Source organism: Moschus berezovskii, chromosome X (genome assembly GCF_049115385.1).
Source record: "Moschus berezovskii isolate FMDL1 chromosome X, NW_MosBer_1.0, whole genome shotgun sequence".
Taxonomy (NCBI): domain Eukaryota; kingdom Metazoa; phylum Chordata; class Mammalia; order Artiodactyla; family Moschidae; genus Moschus; species Moschus berezovskii.
The window spans coordinates 1,823,948-1,848,459 of record NC_142488.1 but is presented as its reverse complement, the minus strand read 5'-3'; the positions used below and the strand labels follow the sequence as shown (position 1 = coordinate 1,848,459).

At 53.0% G+C, this 24,512-nt stretch overlaps 1 protein-coding gene across 2 annotated transcripts in view; it reads left to right on the top strand.

The window, feature by feature from the left end:
• The window catches only part of LOC129564405 (cAMP-dependent protein kinase catalytic subunit PRKX), a 62,672-nt gene that overhangs the window by 21,924 nt on the left and 16,236 nt on the right, over positions 1 to 24,512 (top strand). For both annotated transcript variants that reach the window (XM_088833685.1, XM_088833684.1), the window contains exons 2-4: positions 1,183 to 1,351; positions 12,698 to 12,961; positions 21,956 to 22,075. In XM_088833685.1, the coding sequence (XP_088689811.1) occupies positions 1,183 to 1,351; positions 12,698 to 12,961; positions 21,956 to 22,075 (553 nt within the window). The remainder of the gene's footprint in view (positions 1 to 1,182; positions 1,352 to 12,697; positions 12,962 to 21,955; positions 22,076 to 24,512) is intronic.

The following is a 24,512-nucleotide window of genomic DNA, read 5'->3' as shown; positions in this document are numbered from 1 at the left end:
CCCTGGAGGAGGGCATGGCAACCCACTCCAGTATTCTTGCTTGGAGAACCCCCATGAACAGAGGAGCCCGGCAGGCTCCGGTCCACGGGGTCACAGAGAGTCAGTTAGTCGAGCAACTAAACAGCAGCAATAGTTAATTACAGCGTTGTGTCCGTTTCAGGGGTAAAGCCCAGTGAGTCAGTTACATGTCTGTTCTTTTGCACACTCTTTTTCCATATACGGTTGTTACAAGATGTGGCGAGGAATTCCCTGTGCCGTACAGGAGTAGCTGCTGCTTCGTGTATTTTCCGTCCAGTCATGTGTAGCGGTTCATCCCAAACTCCTCATTTCACCCTCCCCCAACCCTTTGCCCTTCCTTTGCCGTACGTTTGTTTTGTGTGTCTCATCCTGATTTAGAAAAGTGGCAAGACAAAGGCGCGTCGAAGCAACGTATGTGTGTGTGTATGTGTGTGTTTTCTCTGGGGTGACTCATTTCCAGACACGATGGTCAGTCGCTCTCATCAAAGGACCATTCAGGGGCGAGCTACGCTTCTTGTCCTTCAGCTGCTGAGTCGTGTCCGTCTCTCTGCGTCCCCATGGACTGCAGCACGCCAGGCCTCCCTGTCCATCACCGACTCCTGGAGTCCACCCAAACCCACGTCCATTGAGTCGGTGATGCCATCCAGCCATCTCGTCCTCTGTCTTCCCCTTCTCCTCCTGCCCTCAATCTCTCCCAGCGTCAGGGTCTTTTCCAGTGAGTCAACGCATTGCATGAGGTGGCCAAAGGATTGCAGTTTCAGCTTTAGCATCAGTCCTTCCAATGAACACCCAGGATTGATCTCCTTTAGGATGGACTGGTTGCATCTCCTTGCAGTCCAAGGGACTCTCAAGAGTCTTCTCCAGCACCACAGTTCAAAAGCATCAATGCCCAAGTGTGCTCAACCTTCTTTATGGTCCAGCTCTCACATCCGTGCGTCACTCCTGGAAGAACCACAGCTGTGACTCTTCGTAGCATTGTCGTAGAGTCAACTGATGCTGTGTGTGTGCGCACGAATTTAACTTGACCGTTCCAGAGGCGTGTCTGTCACCTGGGGTCTCGTAGGGAATGGAGTCATCCGACCCCCCAGGTTGCGTTTCGTTCCCGGGGTCTTGGGTGGTGGTCGCTGAGCGCGCCTCTGAGCCCTCTCTGCCTCCCGCGTGCAGGTACGGGGACTTTCGGGCGCGTGCAGCTGGTCCAGGAGAAGACAAGCAAGCATTTCTTCGCCCTGAAGGTGATGACCATCCCCGACATCATCCGCCTAAAGCAGGAACAGCACGTCCACAACGAGAAGTCGGTGCTGAAGGAAGTCAACCACCCGTTCCTGGTCAAACTGTGAGTCCTTGGCTCTGGGTCCCCGCCTGCATCCCCCCAATGTGGGATTCTCCTGTGTGTGCTGGGGACGGAGCGTGTCCCCGGCGGGTCCTGACACCACCTCAAGCACGAGAGGGTGCTGTTCCCACCAAGTGCCTGCCCAGGGTCGGCGGGGAGAAGCGGTGTCTGTCTGCCCCAGCAAGGCATCCATGTGGGCGCCCCGCCTCCCATCGCCAGAGCTCTCACCTCCTGGGTTTTCCCGGGACCTCAGGCACCCGCTCACTTCTGCCTGCTCCCATCCTCTCCAGGGTGTCTCGTGGACTCTCGAGTATCGTCACGTGGATGCATCGTGGCATCAGCCAGTTGCTGGTTCCCGGTGCGCAGCGCATACCTGCCTCTCTCTCCCACGCCCTTTGACGTTTGCTTCATTACTTGATTTCTGACTTGCGGGCTGAGGTGCATGATTGTTGGGCTTCCCAGGTGTTGCTGGTGGTGAAGAACCCGCCTGCCAGAGCAGGAGATCCGAGAGACGCGGGTTCGATCTCTGGATGGGGAAGATCCCCCGGAGGAGGGCATGGCGACCCACTCCAGTGTTCTTGGGCTCCCCTGGTGGCTCATAGGGCACAGAATCTGCCTGCAATGCGGGAGACCCGGGTTCCGTCCCTGGGTTGGGAAGGTCCCCCGGAGAAGAGCATGGTGACCCACTCCAGTGTTCTGGCCTGGAGAATCCCACGGACAGAGGAGCCTGGAGGGTACAGTCCTTGGGGTCGCAGAGAGTCGAACAGGACGGAGTGACTTTCACTCCCTCACTGCCCCTCACGGGCCGGGGGAGTCTTTACCACTGAGCCACTGGAAAAGCAGCTCTCCCACGCTCTTTGCTACTGAAAGGTATGACCCTGGCCCACGGCCCAGAGGTGTAGGCGTCCACAGGAGGCTGTCTGTCCCCATCCCTGGCGGGAGGTGGGGGGGTGCTTCCTCCCTGGTTCCCACCTCCTGCCTGCACTGTATGACTCTCAACCCCCCTTCTGCCCGAGCCAAGCCTGGACTAGGGGCCCCCTCTGTACTCTAAGCTGTTCTGGCCTCCCTGACTCGCCTGCTTTGAAGGCATCCTTTGCTTCCCTGCAGCCCGCCGCCCATCTGCGTCTCTGTTTGCAATTCCGTAGAGAATGACCCCAGGGGCTTTATTTAATCATGTCCTCAAGACGGCTGGCTCTGGCTTTGTCCCTGGCTTTGACTGTTTTTCAGGCTTCCCAGGTGGCTCAGTGGGTTAAGAACCCAGCCGCCAACGCAGGAGACGTGGGTTCGATCCCTGGCTCTTCAGAGATCCCCTGGAGGGGACGGCAGGGCAACCCACTCCAGCGCTGTTGCCTGGAGAATCCCCACGGACAGAGGAGCCTGGGGGGTGCTACAGTTCACGGGGTCGCAGAGGGTCAGACATGACAGAAGCGACTGAGCACGCACGCACGGGGACCCTTTTGAGATGCCCTGGCCTCCAGCATCCCAGCACTGGACCCTCACTGGAAGGTGGGGGTGCCACCCACGTGGTCAGCCCAGGATCACCCCACCGCTGTGATGCTCGCCTCCTCTGCCTTGCCCTGACCCGCACCATCTCCCAGCTCAGCCATCCACACCTGCCTTGCTTCTGCAGTTCACCTGCCCGGGCATGCAGACACAGGACCGTTTACTGTGGTCTCGGTACGTCTTGCGTGTCTCCCCTCCCGCCCCCACGCACGGACAAAAACACCCATAAACTCAAAACCACCGGAGTAGCGTCTGCAGATGAGTAGAGGCATGTTTGATGGAGGACAGACGGGAGCAGCTGGTTTTTGTGTGTGTGTGTGTCTGACTTTCCTTTCACGGAGCCGAAGGGCAGTCTGGGGCCCGTGTGGACGGGTCACTAGAGTCTCATGCTTTTGAGTCATCAGAACAGAAGTAGCTGGTGCATCGGACTCAACCCCCTGACCCCGGTCAAGTCTGAGTCTCCAGGTGTCTGACGGGCAGACTTGTAGACAATCCAGTGCGTGTATGTCTTCCTCTGCAACAAACCAAAGCTTCTACTTAATGATGTCTCAACTGTGAACTCAGTGATTCTGGGAAGGCACTCCCGTTGCCCAGCGTTTTTCAGTGAATCTTTTATAAAGGAGATGTGGACTGCTCTGTCTGTGGCCAAGGCATTCTCACGTGATTTAGCAGAACTGGCTTGAGCCATTTTTTTTTTAAGCCGAATACAGGAAGTCCTCAAACCAGAACCCAAGGGTGTGTCCCAGAGGGTGCTTCGTGGCCCAGTTTTCCCAGGAAGACAGGCCTCCTGGTGGCCGGATTCCTGTTTGTTTTGGAGACTGAGTGGTCTGTTGAGCTGCTGTGGTAGCTTATGTGATGGTGAGAGAATCTGCCTGCAATGCAGGAGACTCGGGTTCAATCCCTGGGCTGGGAACAAGAGGAGGAAAGGCAGCCCACTCCAGTGTTCTTGCCTGGACAATCCCCCGGGCAGAGGAGCCCGGCAGGCTATGGTCCGTGCGGTCGCAAAGAGTCGGACACGACTGAGCGACTAGCGCTTACACGGAAGAGAAGCAGATGGACTTGATGGTGGTAGGAAAAGTCCGAGATGTTGTTGAGACGACAAGAGTTTGGAAAAGAGGCAGGAAGCTGGCGGGAGAAGCCCTTTTCAGGGCTGGAGGTGGCGGGGTGGAGATGCTGAGATGACCTCGTTGCGTGTGTTCTGGGCTCAGGAAACATTAGGGTGATGCTCTTGTGAATCCTGGTCTGGGGGCTCTTCCAGCTCTGGATATCCCACCTCTTTGTGGGTTTAATTGTGCCTGCCTCCCCAAAAGATGGGTCTTCCCTGGTGTCTCAGATGGTAAAGAATCTGCCTGAAATGCAGAAGACCTGGGTTCGATCCCTGGGACGGGAAGATCCCCTGGAGAAGGAAATAGCAACCCACTCCAGTGTTTTTGCCTGGAGAACCTCATAGACAGAGGAGCCTGGTGGGCTACAGTCCATGGGGTCGCAAAAGAGTCAGATACGGCTGAACAACTAGCACCCAAGCCCAGAAAGATACCATAGGCTTCTGTGAAAGTGACCTCGTTTCGAAATTGGGTCATTGGCAGGTGCAATTAAGTTGTATGTGGAGGTGCTGTAGAAATGTGTTGTTCATCCGATTTGATGGTGTCCTTATACCAAGAAGCCTAGGTCAGGAAGATCCCCAGGAGAAGGCAATGGGAATTTTTGCTTGTGATTTAGTCTGCACAGCTGTCCCTCTGTGTGTCTCTTTTCTGACCTCCTCTTTCTGTATGGACCCCAGTCCTGTGGGATCAAGACCCTCCCTATTCACCTCATTTTGCCTTCATGCTCTCTCTGAAGACCCATCTCCTAATACAACCATATTGTTAGGTCCTGGAGGGGTTAGCAGTTCAACATCCAGATATGGGGTGATGCAGACGGTGTATACACACATATATATATGAAATCTGCCTGAAATGGCAGGAGATGCGAGTTCGATCCCTGGTTTGGGAAGATCCCCTGGAGGAGGAAATGGCAACCTACCCCATTATTCTTGCCTGGAGAGTCCCGTGGACAGAGGAGCCTGGTGGTCTATGGTCCGTGGGATCACAAAGAGTCGGACATGACCGAGCGACTGACACTTTGACCATCCAGCCCAGAGCACCTACATACTGACTTGCTAAATGCAGGTCTTTTAGCCCATGAGGGTACTATTATGAGGTCCTTGAGGTTTGGAATGTTTTCCATGCTTTATTACTTCAGAGACCAGGTTGTCTTTGAAAACTGCGATTGTGTTGATCCAGGGCCAGCAGGCTTTGGATGCGTCCCCGTACAGAGCAGGGGGGAGAGGGATCTGTGTGACCAGCCCTGGGAACAGACGGTGGGGGACGCCCACAGACACGGGATAAAGCACTCAGTTGAGTGGGAAGAAACCAGGAGGTGAGCAGGTGTTCAATCCTCCCAGCTGCGCAGTTTTTCTTGGAAGTGAGTCACTTCTCCCAATATCTACCTTTTCAAACACTGTCCAGAAACCCCAAGTGGGTTTTCCTTGCGTTTACCTGAAGCTGTGTGGAGCATGGAAGATCTCGCCGAAGAAAGACTCCAGTTTGAACTTCTGCTTGAACGGTTTGGCACGTTCGCCTGGGGTGTTATCAGCAACTTCGGAATTTGAAGTGCTACTGGTTGCATTTTTCTGAAAACCAGCCAGGAGGTTCATTGCATAGATGTCGGACAAAACTTTTCTGTTCTGGGATAAAGCCATTCCGAAGGTCAGTGCAGCTAGCAGAGAGATAATTTTAGAAGAGCTGAGTAACTCAGCGTCCAGGGTGTTGAAGGATTGTGACAACAGTCAAGATTTCCCAGGGGAGGACGGCTTCGGTCCTGTCTGAAGAAGGCAACCCTCTGTCTGCTGTTTGTAGTTTCTGCTGTATAGAAATTGCTGGCATCTAAGAGTGGGACCTGGAGAAGGGCGTGGCAACCCCCTCCAGTATCCTTGCCTGGAGAATCCCATGGTCACAGGAGCCTGGTGGGCTACAGTCCATGGGGTCGCAAAGAGTCAGACCCGGCTGAGTGGCTAACGCTTTAGTGTTCTTTCGAGAGTGGCACCGGGACAGGTGTTCTCAGCACCGCTGACATTTTTAGGACTTAAGCCCAGGAGGCAGCATCTCTGTTAACCCTGAGAATTGCTCTGAGGAAGCAGGACGGGGTGGGGGGAGCCAGGTTATATACAAGTTTTGCAACAGAGAGCAGATATTGTGAACATCAGAAGATGATTGTTAGTGAAAGAAATTAGATATCCGAAGTTAAGGAATTTAGTGCTTTTCTATGTATGGATGTGAGTATTGAACCATAAAGAAAGCTGAATGCTGAAGAGTTGATGCTTTTGAATTGTGGTGCTGGAGAAGGGTCTTGAGAGCCCCTTGGACTGCAAGCAGATCCAACCAGTCCATCCTAAAGGAGATCAGTCCTGGGTGTTCATTGGAAGGACTGATGCTGAAGCTGAAACTCCAATCCTTTGGCCACCTGATGTGAAGAGCCGACTGACCGGAAAAGACCCTGATGCTGGGAAAGATTGAAGGCGGGAGGAGAAGGGGACGACAGAGGATGAGATGGTTGGAGGGCATCACCGACGCTATGGACACAAGTCTGAGCAAGCTCCAGGAGCTGGTGGTGGACAGGGAGGCCTGGCGTGCTGCAGTCCATGGGGTTGCAGAGTTGGACACGACTGAGTGACTGAACTGAACTGATACGTAGGAATATGCAAGAATCTGGACTCACTGAACTCATTGCTTTATTCTGCATCTCAGCTACCTGGGGCCAGCGTCCCGTGTGTTCACCTCCCGAGTTTCCTCAGGGCTCACCCTGGGGAGTGGCTGCTAGAAGGCACGTGTTGTTTCCTGAGTTCCTTCAGGGCTCACGGACTCACCATCCATCGTGGTTGCAGTCACTCATGACCGTGACATCCTTAGTTTACTGATATGGCCGGAAATAATTCCATTTCTCACGAGTTTCCATAGAGGTTCATTGTGCAGGGTCATCAGTCAGGTGGCATTGGGACTCCAGAAGACTTTCCCTGTCAGAAAAGCCCTCGCTGGGTGCGAAGCTCGGCCATGAAAGAACAGTGAGGTTGTCATAACTTTGGGATGCTGTGTGCTTCTGTTTGAGCATCACGGCAAGGAACAGCCTGGTTAGACCGAAACATGTCATGATGTGACCCAGAGAAGGAGTGCGTGCAGAGAAAGAGACTTGTCTCGATTATAAATGATGGAAAAAAGACGGGTGTCTGGTCACCTGGTTTCTCTAGATAGTGATGCTGGGGAGGAAGACATGTTCCTGATCCTTCCAGGCCCTTCTGGCTGGTCTAAGAATGAAATGGACCTGAGACAGATGAACCAGGAGAAAAAGCACACAAAAACTTATACATGGGAGACAGCTGCAAAAATGGAGTCACTCCCAAAAATGGCCCAACGCGTAGTCTGCATGCTCAGTTGTGTCCCAGCTCTTCGTGACCCCCATGGACTGTAGCCCCTCCAGGCGCCTCTGTCCATGGGATTTCCCAGGCAAGAATACTGAAGGGGGTTGCCATTTCCTCCTCCCGGGGATATTCCCAACCCAGGAATCGAACCCGCGTCTCCTGCATCGGCAGGCGAACTCTTTTACCACCGAGCCAACTGGGACGCCCCAAATGGCCCTAACCCTCCGCTTAAACACCGTCTTCAGCTGAAGACAAAAAGAGGATGTTGGGGGTAGTGGTTTGAGATATCCGAGAGGAGGAAGGGCAGCTGACATGGAGACGGAGAAGAAACAAAAGTCTTCTACATAAATGTTTGCTGGGCCAGGAGAGACCTAGAGACCGAGCGTGAACTCTGGTCTCCAGGCTGTTCGCCCCATCACAGGGGGGCCCGTATCCCTATGCAGACATCTCTGCTGAAACTGGAGATTCCAGGACCAACTCCTCTATCTGCGTTCTTTTAGGCAGTTCAGGGAGAAGGTCCAGGTTTTCTCCTGAGTCTGCTGGACCTCGTTTGTTTTGAGCTGGAGGTAATCTGCATGCCAGAGAGATACTGGGGGAGGGCAGGTTTTGTTCCTTTTCCAGTAACAACAGCCACAAACCACCTCCCACCCCAGCCCAAGCCCTCTGTCTTCCGTCACATCTCAACACTGCAGATGTCAAGCCTTGAGACTGGGAACGGGACAAAGATACACAGGAACTGGGGGAAGAGAAACCCCTAGAAGTGGCTGCCACTGGGCTTCCTAAAGATGGGGGTCTCTGGGCAGCCCTGGCCGCAAGAGGCAGAAATCTAGCAATGCAGAAAGAAAGGCGTTTATAGGAGTCTAACAAAGTGAGGTGAGTACATCCCTTAGGATGCAGCCCTCAATGTGCATCACTACGCTACACCGTTTCTAAGCAACAGGTCCCGCTCAGCCATTGGTCAGTGCTGTAGAAGGACCCGCCCAGAAACAGTCGTTAATAAGCGACCCTTAGTGGTCCTGCCCGGCCATTGGTTGATGCCTCAGTGAGCTCCGCCCACTGGCAACCAACTACGAATGAGAGACCGTTAGTGGTACCGTACCTCCATTGGTTGGCAGTTCAGAAGGCCCCGCCCACAAGCAACCAACTGCCAATGAAGTCCCGCTAATGGTCCTGCTCAGCCATTGGGCGGTGCCACGTCCCCCCACAGGCAACCAGCTGTCAAAGGCAACCAGCTGTCAATGAGCGACATTCTTGGTCCCACTCAGCCATTGGTCGGCTCTGCAGTGGGCCCCGCCCACAAGCAGCCAACTGCCAATGAGCGACCCTTAGTGGTCCTGCTTAGCCATTGGTCGGCACCGCAGTGGACTGCCAAGCAACTATCAATGAACAACCCTTAGTTCATTGGACGGTGCTGCAGTGGGCCCTGCCCACAAGCAGCCAACTGCCAATGAGCGACCCTTAGTGGTTCTGCTCCGCCATTGGTCGGCACCGCAGTGGACTGCCAAGCAACTATCAATGAACAACCCTTAAGTTCATTGGACGGTGCTGCACAAGAAGCTGCACAAGAAGCCAACTACCAAGAAGCTGCACAAGAAGCTGCACAAGAAGCCAACTACCAATGAGCGACCCTTAGTGGTTCTGCTCCGCCATTGGACGGCACCGCAGTGGGCCCCACCCACTGGCAACCAGCCATCAATGAACAGCCCTTAGTGATGCTGCTCAGCCATTGGACGGTGCTGCAGCAGGCCCCGCCCACAGGCCAGCAGCTGTCATTCACTGCCCCTTAGGGCTTTTGTGCAAAGGTGAGTGGACTGGTGGACGTCGGGTGGACACACAGTGCAGACGCGGGTCCTGGCCTTACCCCCGGGGGCTCCCCAGCTCACCCAGCCTTGGTCCAGCAGGAGAGCCCGGAGGGCCCCGGGAGCAGGCTGGGAGTTGTGGCTTGGGGGGCTCAAGGGTGCTTTCCAGGGCCACCCACTGGCTGGACCTGGGGCTTCAGGCCGCGGTGACCCTCTCCCCCATCCTTGGGTCTGTGATCTAACTAGAGCGGGCGTGTGTCCTGGTAACCCTGCAGTCAGGGACCCCCATGGGACCTTGTCTCCCCCCATCTGGGCACCCGGAGAAGCCTGGGGGTCTCCCCCATCCTCGGCCTGCGATCTACCTGCAGCGGGCGTCTGTCCTGGCTAGTCTGCAGTCAGGGACCCCCATGGGACTTCATCTTCCCCCATCTGGGCACCCTGAGAAGCCTGGGGTCACTCCCATCCTGGGTTCACGATCTAACTAGAGTGGGCGTCTGTCCTGGCTAGTCTGAAGTCAGGGACCCCCATGGGACCTCATTTCCCCCCATTTGGGCACCCTGAGAAGCCTGGGGGTCACCCCCATCCTGGGCCTGCTATCTACCTACAGCGGGCATCTGTCCTGGCTACTCTGCAGTCAGGGACCCCCATGGGACCTCATCTTCCCCCATCTGGGCACCCTGAGAAGCCTGGGGTCTCCCGCATCCTGGGTTCTGCGATCTAACTAGAGTGGGCGTCTGTCCTGGCTAGTCTGAGTCAGGGACCCCCATGGGACCTCATCTCCTCCCATCTGGGCACCCTGAGAAGCCTGGGGGTCTCCCCCACCCTTGGGTCTGCGATCTACCTACAGCAGGCGTCTGTTGTGGCTACTCTGCAGTCAGGGACCCCCATGGGACCTCATCTTCCCCCATCTGGGCACCCTGAGAAGCCTGGGGTCTCCCCCATCCTGGGTTCTGTGATCTAACTAGAGTGGGTGTCTGTCCTGGCTACTCTGCAGTCAGGGACCCCCATGGGAACTCATCTCCCCCTATCTGGGCACCCTGAGAAGCCGAGGGTCAGTGGGTGGCGTGGCCTGGCTCCCTCAGTGATGACAGCTGGACAGGGTCTGGGAACCTTGCCCTCAGGGAGCTGCCCTCTGAGCTCTGTCCCTTCTGAGCCAGGCCTGGGACCCTGGAGGGTGAAGACTGTGCCTGGGGACCTGGCCCCTTCTTTTCCGAACAGAGAATATAACATGTGTCGTAGACATTTAGCGGAACACTGTTCGCTGACCTTGATGTGACCTCAAGAGCAAAGGATGTGCGTGCGTGTGAATGTGCTCAGTCGTGTCTGACTCTTTGCGACCCTGTGGACTGTTGCCCCACCAGCCTCCTCTGCCTGTGGGATTGTCCAGGCAAAAATACTGGAGTGGGTTGCCATGACCTCCTCCAAGGGATCTTCCCGACCCAGGATCGAACCTGTGTCTCCTACATCGCAGGGAGATTCTTCACCCTGAGCCACCTAGGAAGCTTGAATAAAGATTCTGACATCAAGAATCTGGCAACAGCTAACCACACCCGTCCTTCAGCTTCCATACAAAAGGGCTTGCTGAGAGTTTCCAGTAACTTTGGGTTTCTTAAGGCTTGATGCACCCATCTCCTTGTATGGCCCTGTAACAGACTTTTCTGTGTTTCAAATTCCAGTATTCTAGTATTGTTTGGTCTCAGTGGGTGTCGGGCAAATTACAGCAGCTCTGTTTGAGGGCAGTGGGCTCCCCAGGTGGCCCAGATGGTAAAGAATGCCGCTTGCTGATGCAGGAGACGCAGGTTCAATCCCTGGGTGGGGAAGATCCACTTGCAGAAGGGAATGGCAACCCACTCCAGTCTCCTTGCCCGGAAGTCCCATGGACAGAGGAGTCTAGAGGGCTACAGTCCTTCCGGTTGCCAAGAGTAAGACAGGACTGAGCGAGTAAGTACGCATCTAAGGCTAGCCTCAGAGAGTCTTCACATTTAAATGCACACTTAGGGAAAGCCTCTTGTATGCAGGACCCATACTTTTCTCTCCACCGTGATGAGCGAAATAGACATTCATTTGAACATCAGAACGGTATGTTGCTTTTTCTTTTTGAAAGGCTTTCCTTGGACATAGATGTTTTTCCTCTCTGCAGCCCATCTTTTTTCAATTTGGCCACCTTGTGCAGCTTGTGGGATCTTAGTTCTCACACCAGGCATCAAACCCATGCCCTCAACGGTGAAAGCGCAGTGTCCTAACCGCTGGAGCATCAGGAATTCCCTTATCTATTTTTTTTTATTGCATAAACGTATACTTTCTTATCTTTTTTTTTAATTGCATAACTTATACTTCCCTGGGAACTTCCCTGTTGCTCACACGATAAAGAATCTGCTTGCAGTGCAGGAGACCTGGGTTTGATCCTGGGTGGGGAAGATCCCCTGGAGGAGGGCATGGCGACCCATTCCAGTGTTCCTGCCTGGAGAATCCCATGGATGGAGGAGCCTGGCGGGCTACAGTGTACGGGTTGCAGAGAGTCAGACATGACTGAGCACATATACTTTCCTGACCACTGTACTTGATTTCTTATTTTCTGATTTCCCTTCCAGTTAGGTTTTGAGGCATTGCACGCGATCTCCTCCAGGGCTTCGTCTGTATATTGATAACAGTTTAGGCAGGCCTCAGAGACACAGTGGCTTCAGCGGCAGTGCCCCTCAGTAAAGCAGAGAGCGCCATAAGGCAACTCACAAGAGGGATTTGGTTTCCCAGTGAGTCTGTAACTTTTGCTTACAGGACTTTGTCATTCTGTTTTAGATTCCGCATATAAGTAATATATAGTATTTCTGTGATTCTGTCTGACTTCACTTCGTATGACCATCTCTTTCTTACGCGTACCTTTTCCAGGGGCATATCTTATACAATTGTATTTATTCAATAGATGGAGAAGGGAATGGCAACCCACTCCAGTATTCTTGCCTGGAAAAGCCCCTGGATGGAGGAGCCTGGCGGGCTGCAGTCCCATGGGGTCGCAAAGAGTCGGACACGTCTGAGTGACTTCACTTTTCATGACGTGTATGAAAAGGAATGAAAGTCGCTTAATTGTGTCCAAGTCTTTGCAACGCCATGAATCACAGCACGCCAGGCTTCCCTGTCCATCACCAACTCCCTGGAGTTTACCCAAACTCATGTCGTTGAGTGGGTGATGCCATCCAACCATCTAATCCTCTGTCGTCCCCTTCTCCTCCTGCCTTCAATCTTTCCCAGCGTCAGGGTCTTGTCCAATGAGTCAGCTCTTTGCATCAGGTGGCCAGAGTATTGGAGCTTCAGATTCAGCATCAGTCCTTGCAAGGTTGGGTCTCCTTGCAGTCCAAGGGACTCTCAAGAGTCTTCTCCAACACCACAGGTCAAAAGCGTCCATTCTCACACTCAGCCTTCTGTCTGGTCCGGCTCTCACATCCATACGTGACTGCTGGAGCGCCCCTGAAGATGTATCTTCACGTAACCTGTTCTTGTACCATGAACTCAATCTCTCCCCACCTGAGCCTTTGTCTGTCTGGCCGAGGCGCAGCGCTCAGTCTCACTGTGATCCCCCCCCACCCCCCCCCGGTGCAGGTTCTGGACGGGCCATGACGACCGCTTCCTGTACATGCTGATGGAGTTCGTGCCGGGCGGCGAGCTCTTCAGCTACCTGCGGAACCGCGGCCGCTTCTCCAGCAACACTGGGCTGTTCTATGCGGCCGAGATCGTCTGCGCCATCGAGTACCTGCACTCCCGGGACATCGTCTACAGGGACCTGAAGCCGGAGAACATCCTGCTCGACAGGGACGGCCACGTCAAGCTCACCGACTTCGGCTTCGCCAAGAAGCTGGTGGACAAGTGAGTGACCGTGGCTCTGCCCGTGTTTCCCCTTCTCCCCGCCCTCTGCCTCTGGCAGCCTCCACTCTGTCTTCTGTGCTGGGAGTTTCTGTTGAGATTCTGCATCTCAGCAGAAGTGATGGGGCCTTACCTGGTGGCTTAGACAGTAAAGAATCCGCCTGCAGTGTGGGACACCTGGGTTCCATCCCTGGGTTGGGAAGATCCCCTGGAGAAGGGAAAGGCTACTCACTCTGGTGTTCTTGGGCTTCCCTAGTGGCTCAGACAGTAAAGAATCTGTCTCCAAAGCGGGAGACCTGGGTTCGATCTGTGTATCAGGAAGATCCCCTGGAGAAGGGAAAGGCTACCCACTCCCGTATTCTTCTTGCCTCTGAATTCCGTGGACAGGGGAGCCTAGAGGGCTATAGTCCATGCGGTCGCAAAGAGTTGCACACGATTGAGCATGCACACATAGCAATATATGTATAGATATACGTGGCTTTCCATGGTGGCTCAGTGGTAGAGATTCTGCCTGCCAAGCAGGAGACACAGCGTTCGATCCCTGGCTTGGGAAGATCCCCCAGAGAACGGAATGGCAATCCACTCCCGTATTCTTGCCTGGAGAATCCCATGGACAGAGTAGCCTGGCTGGCTACAATCCATGGCAGAGAGTTAGCCGTGACCAAGCGACTAACACTCACCCTTACAACTGATATTGTATGGGTTTTGTCTTTATCTGACAGACTTTGCTGAATATGTCCATCTGTAGGTCCATCCAGGTTGCTGCAAATGGCATGCTTTCATTCTTTTTCATGGCTGAGTAATATTCCACTTAATATATTCACCACATCTCCTTTATCCTTTCCTCTACTGATGGACATTGAGGTTGTTTCCACACCTTGGCCATTGTCTGTAACAAGGATGATGAAGTGTTAAGAGGTAGAGGCATGTTATTTTGCCCCCACAAGTTTAGGAAAGTCTTACAGACTGCCCCAGGGCCCAGTCCTTCTGACACCCCGTGGGGTCACAGAGTCGGACAGACCTTAGCACACAGAGGAACATACAGTACTGTATTTTCGAGGACCACGATGTGTGTTCCCTTCCTCTGCATGGTTTTACTAATTTAACTTCCTGACGTTGCTATCGAGAGCATCGCTGTCCAGAACAAATTCAGCACAGACCTCTTGCGTTATTTCACATTTTTAAGGAGCCTCGTTCCAAAAAGTCAAACCAGGCGTAAATGATTTCATTCAGAAGTTGGTTTAATTCAGGATGTCCCAAATGGGACCATTTCAACGTATTGTCCGTATCAGCCTTCACAGACTCTCCGTGAATATTTTTTGTCCTCACCACATGGCGCAGTGGGATCTTAGTTTCCCAGCCAAGGGTGGAACCTGCGTGCTCCCTGCTTGGGAAGCGTGGGGTCTGAACCACTCGACCTCCAGGGAAGGCCTCCGTGATTCTTTGGTACTCAGGTTTTGAAATTCCAAACACCCTTTCTCCTTTGGTGTGTCTTTAAGGAGGGCCCTGATTTCCCATCAGAGACATTAGATCTGCGTTTATTGGCGGTGACGCTTGAAGCAGTTGGAAAGAAAGCAGATTCCCGTCCATTTATCAGTCCGTGCATTGAGTGTGGGTTGTTGCATTTAAATTCAAATTGAAACCGGGTTAGAATTTCACTCTGTTCAGTGAAGGTTCAGCTGATGACTCCCGTATCAGAAGCTAGATCTGGAACAGACGCCCCTGGTGTCCATTCCTGTGACGAGCTGGGGTTGGTTCACGTGAGAACTGTTCCTCACGTTGCAGAAACATCTGTTTATGGCAAACAGTTGGGGAGCAGTTTTACATTAAAGGAAGGCAGTCCTAGAGGAAATCAATCCTGAACAGTCATTGGAAATCAGTCCTGGGTATTCATTGGAAGGACTGAAGCTGAAACTCCAATCCTTTGGCCACCTCATGTGAAGAGCTGACTCATTGGAAAAGACCCTGATGCTGGGAAGGATTGAAGGCGGAAGGAGAAGGGTACGACAGAGGATGACATGGTTGGATGGCATCACCGACTCGATGGACGTGGGTTTGAGTGAACTCCGGCAGTTGGTGATGGACAGGGAGGCCTGGCGTGCTGCAGTCCATGGGGTCGCAAAGAGTCGGACACGACCGAGCGACTGAACTGAACTGACTTACATTAAATAACTCATATGTGATGGCTTTTAGACAGGGGCCCTCCTGGGATTCCTTTCTCTGATGCAGTTAAAGTCAGTGTCACTTTTCCCCTATAGAATTTCATCACTTACATGGCTAAGAATAAAATGGGGTGCTTTGTGTCTGAGCTGCTAAAGAATCCGCCTGCAATGCAGGGAGACCTGGGTTCGATCCCGGGCTTGGGAAGATCCGCTGGATAAGGGAAAGGCTCCCCACTCCAGTACTCTGGCCTGGAGAATTCCGTGGACTGTATACTCCACGCCTTTCACTTTCCATTTACCTAGCAGAGAGCAGGTAGCTTTAAACCTCAGTTTTATTCTATGGTGGGATGGTAGTGGTGCTGCCCACTACTGGCAGCCTTGGGTATAACGTCCACCCTTTTTTTTAAAAAAAAGTTATTCTTTTTGGCTGTACTGGGTCTGCATTGCTGTACTTAGGTGGCTCAGCTGGTAAAGAATCTGCCTGCCGTGGAGGAGACCGCGGTTCAATTCCTCGGTCAGGAACTTCCCCTGGAGGAGGGCATGGCAGCCCACTCCAGTGTTCTTGCCTGGAGAATCCCCACGGACGGAGGAGCCTGGCGGGGCTACAGTGCTTGGGGTCCCAAAGAGTCGGAGACGACTGAGCGACTGCGCAGAGCACTCGGGCCGTTCTCTAGTTGCGGCGGGCAGGGGCCCCTGTCTGGTTGTGATCTGCAGGCTCTTCTCATTGCAGTGGCTTCTCCCGTCGTGGAGTGCGGGCTCACTCACGGTGGCACGCGGGCTTTTCATGGCCCTGTGTGATGTGCGATCTTCCTGGAGCAGGGATGGGACCCAGGGGACAAAGCAAGGAGACAGTGGTGATGATTACCTGTGCCGTCCCCCAGTGGTGGATTCCCAATCTTTCAACTTCCAGGGGAGGCCAGTTTTTTTTTTTTAATTAATTAATTTTATTTAAAAATTTTTATTGATTTATTTTTGCTTATACCAGTTTATTGCTACCAACCCGTCTCCCTGCACCCTCATGCATGCATGCTCCGTCACGTAACCCCATGAGCTGTAGCCCACCAGGCTCCTCTGTCTGTTGACTTTTCCAGGCAGGAATCCTGGAGTGGGTGGCCATTTCCTTCTGCACGATTTATTTTTTAATTGAAGGGTAGTTGCGTTACAGAATTTTGTTCTTTTACATTTATTTATTTTTAGTTGAAGGATAATACTCTAGAGTAGTGTGTTGGTGCTGCTGCTGCTGCTAAGTCACTTCAGTCGTGTCCGACTCTGTGTGACCCCATAGATGGCAGCCCACAAGGCTTCCCCGTCCCTGGGATTCTCCAGGCAAGAACACTGGAGTGGGTTGCCATTTCCTTCTCCAATGTGTGAAAGTGAAAAGTGAAAGTGAAGTCGCTCAGTCGTGTCCGACCCTTAGCGACCCCACGGACTGCAGCCTACCAGGCTCCTCCATCCATGGGATTTTCTAGGCAAGAGTACTGGAGTGGCTTGCCATTGCCTTCTCCGAGAGTAGTGTGTTGGTGCCTACCAAACATCCACACGAAAGTCCTGGTTTGGTTTGCTTTTTTGTTTCCAATGTCATTTTGTTTGGAAGCCTGATTCCAACACACCGTCAGTAAACTGCTTCACAGATTCGCTGGGAGATCAGGTTCCCCGACCGTCACCAGCTGCCAGCTGAGTAGTCTGTGGTTCTGAGAGCTGAGGCGGTCTGCCCGTATCCCCACAGTTGCCAAGCGATAGTGGTTCATGAGTTTCAGGTTAAGTTTATTTCCCTTACGAAGAGCCTCTGTTCATGGAAGCACCTGAGGGGCAGTGACAAATGAAGGCTTGCTACGGGGGCCACTAGCCTTCCTTGGACTTGTGTTTTTGCCCATTTCTAGAGGGTCGGAGGGAGTGTGTTATACGTTGTGCTCACTTGTGTGTTCCCTGCGTGGCGCACCTCACTGTGAAACGACAGCTGCTCCTGCCCGGTAGGGTGACCGGTAAGGATGGCTGGATCTGCTCCTTGGAAAGTGTGTGCTGGAAACAGTTGAGTTCCAGTCAGGTAGTGAACGTCGAGTCGAGAGTCAGCGCTCCTGAGTTTATCACAGCCACCCTCAACGGCACCAGTGTCACCTCCATAATTGTCACCTGCACTTTCATCGCGCCACCAGCATCATCAGCATGAGCACCATTATCAGCATCGCCACCATCAGTGTTGTCACCTCCGCCATCGCCACCATCGCGATCACTCTCCTTTGCTGTGGACTGCATCTGTCTTCCTCCAGCATCCGTGTCTTAAAGCTCTGCCCCCGCATTCTGACTTTATGTGGAGATGGTCGTGCTGCAAGGGAAGTTAAGCTCAGGTGACTAAGATCATGGCACCTGGTCCCATCACTTCATGGGACATAGATGGGGAAACCGTGGAAACAGTGGCTGACTTTATTTTTCTGGGCTCCAAAATCACTGCGGATGCTGATTGCAGCCAGGAAATTAAAAGACGGTTACTCCTTGGAAGGAAAGTTATGACCAACCTAGATAGCATATTAAGAAGCAGAGACATCTTTGCCAACCAAGGTCCATCTAGTCAAGGCTGTTTTTCCCGTGGTCATGTACGGATGTGAGAGTTGGACTGCGAAGAAAGCTGATCGCCGAAGAATTGATGCTTTTGAACTGTGGTGCTGGAGAAGACTCTTGGACTGCAAGGAGATCCAACCAGTTCATCCTAAAGGAGATCAGTCCTGGTGTTCATTGGAAGGACTGATGCTAAAGCTGAAACTGCAATACTTTGGCCACCTCATGCGACGAGTTGACTCACTGGAAAAGACTCTGATGCTGGGAGGGATTGGGGGCGGGAGGAGATGGGGACGAAAGAGAATGACATGGCTGGATGGCATCACCGACTCGATGGACAAGAGTTTGAGTAAACTCCGGGAGTTGGTGATGGACAGGGAGGCCTGGCGTGCTGTGATTCGTGGCGTCGCAAAGAGTCGGACACGACTGAGCGACTGAACTGAACTGAGCTGAACTGACATCATGGCAGTGTGGTCTTAAAACTACACGACGTGTGACCCTGTGAGACATTTATTACACCCCCCCAGCTCTGGAAATCCACGATCAGCCTGCTGGCTGTCCTGCGTTCCTGATGACGGTCTCTTCCCGGCTCATTCTCCCCATGTCCTCCCGTGGTAAAGAGGAATCTGTCTGCCTCCGTCTTCTTACAGGGACAAGAGTGCTGGGGTTACTCCCAGTCTTTTGGTTACATCTTGCAAGACCCTGTTCCAAGCAAGATCACATTCACAAGCAGCAGGCTTTCATTAGGCCTTTTGGGTGGAACACAGCTAAACCCAGTATGGATTCTGTGGCAGACACTGGGGAATATGAACAGAGCACCAGCTGGACGTGTTGTACAGGGCATCTTCTCCCTCCTTGGATAACAGCCTCCTACCCCCAAAACTGTTAGTCACTCAGTCGTGTCCGACTCTTTGCGACCCCATGGACTGTAGCCCCGCCAGGCTCCTCTGTTCATGGGGATTCTCTAGGCAAGAAGACTGGGGTGGGGTGCCATGCCTTCCTCCAGGAGATCTTCCTGACCCAGGGATAGAACCCGGGTCTCCCACACTGCAGGCGGATTCTTTACTGTCTGAGCCACCAGGGAAGCCCCGTGTCATAGTGGAAATGATAACACTGGTGGGTATCACCTTGCCTTCTCTCCACGAGCTGAGTGAGTGCAAAACGGAACAGCAGAGCATTGATAGTTCACAGCCTGGACCAGCACTTTCCCACCAGCATCGACAGCCATCCATCTTTGTCTTTCCATACTCCCTGCAATCACAAGCTCGTTTCTAACAACGTATGCCTCTGTGCCCAGGAGGATTGGGAAAATGTTTTTTAAGTATAAAGAGAATTCTCTTAAAACAAGAAGACAGCTGTTCCCGCTTTTCAGTAACTGTCTGCTGGGAACGTGGGGTCTACACAAGTCTGTTCACCTCCCAGCTTTCTGTTTTCTATGGGGATATTAACTGAGGAGTGACATTTCTGGGGCTTGTCGAAATTCTCTTGTAACGTTTCATGGAACTGCAATTCCACTTCGAGGTGTAAAGTTTTAAGAATATTTGCTCCATTCTGAAGCTCTTGCTTAGCAATTTATGCCTCTCTAGCTCCCCAGAAGCGTGGAGTCTTTTTGGAAAAAACTTTTGCTTCAAAAAGATATGGAGAAGGACATGGCAAACCAGTCCAGTATTCTTGCCTGGAAAAGTCCATGGACAGAGGAGCCCGGCGGCCTGCAGTCCGTGGGGTCACATGACTGAGCACGCGTGTCTGAGGAGGGTGCGGGGAGGTGGGTTGGTAGCAATAAACTGGTAGAACCAAAAAAAGAAAAAGGTGTCAGGCTACCAGGGTCTGCTTGGGAAACTGCTAACTCATACAGCCTTCGATGTGTGGGCCCCTCACCTGAGGCTGCCGCCAGCCAGAGACTCAACTTTGCGCGTGTAAGCGGAGACGCCGCCCCCGCCCTGGGTATGGTTCCCCGCCACCGCCTCCGGCTGGTCTGGACCTTCCAGCCGTATTCAGGCAGCTGTGGATGTGCCACCAGGCTGGAAGCACACCTCTAATGGGATCGGACAGCAGAGCTCAAGAATTTTGTGAGCCAAAGCAGCAAGGTGCTGATAGTGGTTTTGTTTTTTTTTTAAATACCACCTGCTGGTGCAGGAGACTTAAGGAGACAGCTTCTCTGCTGGGTCCGTCTTCCCTGGTTGGATCTCCGGCTTTCAGCCCAATGTCCACTGTTCAGTAGCTCAGTCGTGTGCGACTCTCTGCGACCCCATGGACTGCAGCACGCCAGGCCTCCCTGTCCATCACCAACTCCCGGAGCCTGCTCAAACTCATGTGCATCTAGTTGGTGCTGCCATCCAACCATCTCATCCTCTGTCGTCCCCTTCTCCGGCCTTCAGTCTTTCCCAGCATCAGGGTCTTTTCCCGGCTGTCCTCTAGGTGGGGCCCAAAGCTAACTTTTCTGCAGGTCTCAGCTCATCTCGGGGAGAAACCTTTTCCAAAGTTCTCAGACCTATTTCTCCTCCAAACATCCTGGAGCCCCTCAACCTCAGGATTTTTAAATGCCGCTGCTGATAGTGACGTGGCAGTGAGCCCACAAAAGCTCAGCACACACTTCAGACCTTTTGCAGAGAGGGCAGAAAAGATGCTTCACTGTGGATTTGCTTTTCCTCTGGGAGAAGAGAACCAGTTCATTTATTTACAAAGCAGACATACAGGTTCCTGACGGTCACTCCCAGGTACAGCAGGCTTCACGAGTCAGTAGCTGGAATCTTTTTTCATATCGTTTTATGGGGAAACAGGACTTTGGGGGGTTTGCTTTTGAGCAGCAAAGGGACACACAGACCAAGAACAACACACGGCCGTGATAACAGGACTGTTCCTTCGAGTCTGTTTTGCTTAATGAGTGTTTATAAAAGGAAGCAGGACTTCCCTGGTGGCTCAGACTGTAAAGAATCTAGCTACCATGCAGTAGACCCGGGTTTGATCCCTGGGTCAGGAAGATCCCCTGGTGGAGGAAATGGCAACCCACTCTGGTATTCCTACTTAGAGAATCTTACTTGGAGAAGAATTACTCCAAGAATTCTTACTTGGAGAATCCCAGAGGAGCCTGGTGGGCCACAGTCCATGGGGTTGCAAAGAATCGGACGTGACAGAGTGACTTTCATCATTTTGTCATGATCATAAAAGGAAGAAACTCAGGGAAGACAAGGTTATTGTCTTCATGTTTGGGGTAGGATAAAGACAAAATCCAGCACAGGGAACTCTGCTCAATCCTCTGTAATAACCTTATGGTTCCCAGGGGGGAAGGGATAGTTAGGGAGTTTGGGATGGACATGGACACACTGCTGGATTTAACATGGGGAACCAGCAAGGACCTGCTGGACAGCACAGGGAACTCTGCTCAATCCTCTGTAATAACCTTATAGTTCCCAGAGGGGAAGGGATAGTTAGGGAGTCTGGGATGGACATGGACACACTACTGTGTTTAACATGGAGAACCAGCAAGGACCTGCTGGACAGCACAGGGAACTCTGCTCAATCCTCTGTAATAACCTTATGGTTCCCAGGGGGAAGGAAGGGGGAAGGGATAGTCAGGGAGTCTGGGATGGACATGGACATACTGCTGTATTTAACATGGAGAACCAGCAAGGACCTGCTGGACAGCACAGGGAACTCTGGTCAATCCTCTGTAATAACCTTATAGTTCCCAGAGGGGAAGGGATAGTTAGGGAGTTTGGGATGGACATGGACACACTGCTGGATTTAACATGGAGAACCAGCAAAGGACCTGCTGGACAGCACAGGGAGCTCTACTCAATCCTCTGTAATAACCTTATGGTTCCCAGGGGGGAAGGATGGGGGAAGGGGTAGTCAGGGAGTCTGGGATGGACATGGACACACTGCTGTATTTAACATGGAGAACCAGCAAAGGACCTGGTGGACAGCACAGGGAACTCTGTTCAATGTCACGTGGCAGCCTGGATGGGAGGGGAGTTTTGGGGAGAACGGGTACATGTTTATGTATACGCCTGAGTCCCTTTGCTGTCCATCTGAAACCATCACAACAGTGTTCATCGGCTATATGCTAATATGAAGTAAAAGTTAAAAACCTTAAATTGAAAAAAAAGTGTTTATAAAAGGAAGAACGTCACAGAGGACAGCGCTGCCGTGTTGATCTACGGGGTTGGGGTTCACGGCTCCGTGTAGGTTAATGCATTGACATAGCCTCCCCGCTCCTGAGGTGCACGCGTCGGCCAATCACAGCCGAGTTCTGAGGACACCCCCCTCCCTCCTCCCACAGGACGTGGACCCTCTGCGGGACCCCCGAGTACCTGGCCCCCGAGGTCATTCAGAGCAAGGGCCACGGCAGAGCGGTGGACTGGTGGGCACTTGGCGTGCTGATATTCGAGATGCTCTCAGGGTGAGTATGCCTTCCCTGGGGAAGATGCCTGTGGCCTCCCGCCCTGTTCGCTTGCTCTGCGGGGCTCAGCCCCCAGGATTTGGTGCAGGGTTGTCAGGGGATGCACACACTTGGAGTGGGGTCTCCCGCAGTTCCCTGGGGGCTCAGCCCCTGGGATTTGGTGCAGGGGGTCAGGGGATGCACACTCTTGGAGTGGGGTCTCCCGCAGTTCCCTGGGGGCTCAGCCCCTGGGATTTGGTGCAGGGAGTCAGGGAGTGGACACACTTGGAGTGGAGTCTCCTGATAGTTCCCTGGGTACTCAGCCCCTAGGATTTGGTGTAGGGAGTCAGGGGGTGATCATACTTGGAGGGGGGTCTCTGACAGTTCCCTGAGTGCCTAGCCCCTAGGATTTGGTGCAGGGTTGTCAGGGGATGCAGACACTTGGAATAGAGTCTCCCACAGTTCCCTGGGGGCTCAGCCCCTGGGATTTGGTGCAGGGCGTAGTGGGGTGGACACACTTGGAGTGGGGTCTCCCACAGTTCCCAAGGTTCTCAGCCCCCAGGATTTGATGCATGGGGATCAGCGGATGGACGTACTTGGAGTGGAGTCTTCCAAAAGTTTCCACTGTGGGTGATGATGCTATGAACTGACCATTTGGCTTGCTCTCTAAGGAGGAAACAGCAGGAGCTTGGAGGACTAGCAGGGCGTGTCTGTTGAGATCTTTTGTCTCTAAGTGTCCCCGTCTGCCAAGAATATACGATTCATCATGCACCGATCACTCTGGAGTGATTCCCAGAGCTGGGTGTATATGTTAGTCATTCAGTCATGTCCGACTCTTTGTCACCCTGTGGACTATAGCCCAGCAGGCTCTTCTGTCTGTGCGATTCTCCAGGCAAGAATACCGGAGTGGGTTGCCATGCCCTCCTCCAGGGGATCTTCCCGACCCAGGGGTGAAACCCAAGTCTCCTGCATTGCAGGCAGATTCTTTTCCATCTGAGCCACCAGGGAAGCCCCGAGCTGGGGAGCGGGCATGTTGGATAAAGAAATGCTTTTTCGGACTTTCGGAAGAAACAGCCCTCCAGAAAGGAAAGAGTGTATTCTTTCCTGAAAACCCCAAACATGCCTCGGGGGATGTTTGGAATTCCATTGACCTCCCCGCTCTAGATTCCAGAGAGACGCACCCTGTATCAGCATGATTAAACACTCAAGTCTGGCATTTCTGTGAGGTGTTGCTAGGAATTCCGTGAGGCGGTAAAGAATCTGTCTGCCAGTGCAGGAGACGGAGGAGGCGGGTTCGATCCCTGGGTCGGGAGGATTCCCCTGGAGAAGGGGAATGGCAGCCCACTCCAGTGTCCTCGCCTAGAGTATCCCATGGACAGAGGAGCCTGGCGGGGCTACAGTCCACGGGGTCGCAAAGAATCGGATGGGACTGAGCACTCACGCACAGCATTTTCCCCACACCAGGCACACTGATCTAGCATCTTCCCTGTGGACATCTGTGGACCCGCTGCTTCCTGGCTGTCCTGCGCTCACACGGCTCTTTTGTTGGATGCTGTGCTTGGCGGGCAGGTGGGCGAGGTGGGGCTGGGGTGTCCGCCCAGGACTCCGCCCCGCCCCCGCCTGCCCCTCCTCCTTCCCATTGCCCTTCTCCTGTTCTTCTTTCTCTCTCTGCTCACACGCCTCTGTAGTCAATCACATAGACCAAAAAAAAAAAAAAAAAAAAAATCCCTTCCTGAGCACCCCAGCCCAGGAAGTCCTGGTCAGAAACACAAGGGCTGAAATGTATTCCCTGCGGTGTCAGAATGTAAGAATCGTGCATCTGTCTGCACCTGTGTGTATGATCAGTGTTCCACCGGTGTCCCACAGCAAAGGGTGGCCATGTTGCTTCCTGAGCGTTTCTGACCAGCAGAGGGTAGCGTTGCCTGAGAATGGAATCCCTCTGCCCAGAAGACGTTTTTGCTAGAATGCACTTGCTGTGTCTTCTGTTTTTTTTGTCTGTATTATTACGGGGGCAAAAATGTAACTTCACGGAATATGGTAATATGGAATATCATAGCAAAGATAATGTTGGAATATAGTATACAATTAGAAAATATGTTGTTGGAAGATAATGGCATATTATTAGGACAAAAGGGGTTCCCTGGTGGCTCAGACGGTAAAGAAGCTGCCTGCAATGCGGGAGACCAGGATTCGATCTCTGAGTCAGGAAGATCCCCTGGAGAAGGGCATGGTGACCCACTCCAGTGTTCTTGCCTGGAGAATCCCATGGACAGAGGAGCCTGGCGGGCTACAGTCCAAGGGGTCGCAAAGAGTCAGACACGACTGAGTGACTGAACAATATGTGAGACCTCTCTGAGTTAATTGGAGAAGGGCATGGTGACCCACTCCAGTGTTCTTGCCTGGAGAATCCCATGGACAGAGGAGCCTGGCGGGCTACAGTCCAAGGGGTCGCAGAGAG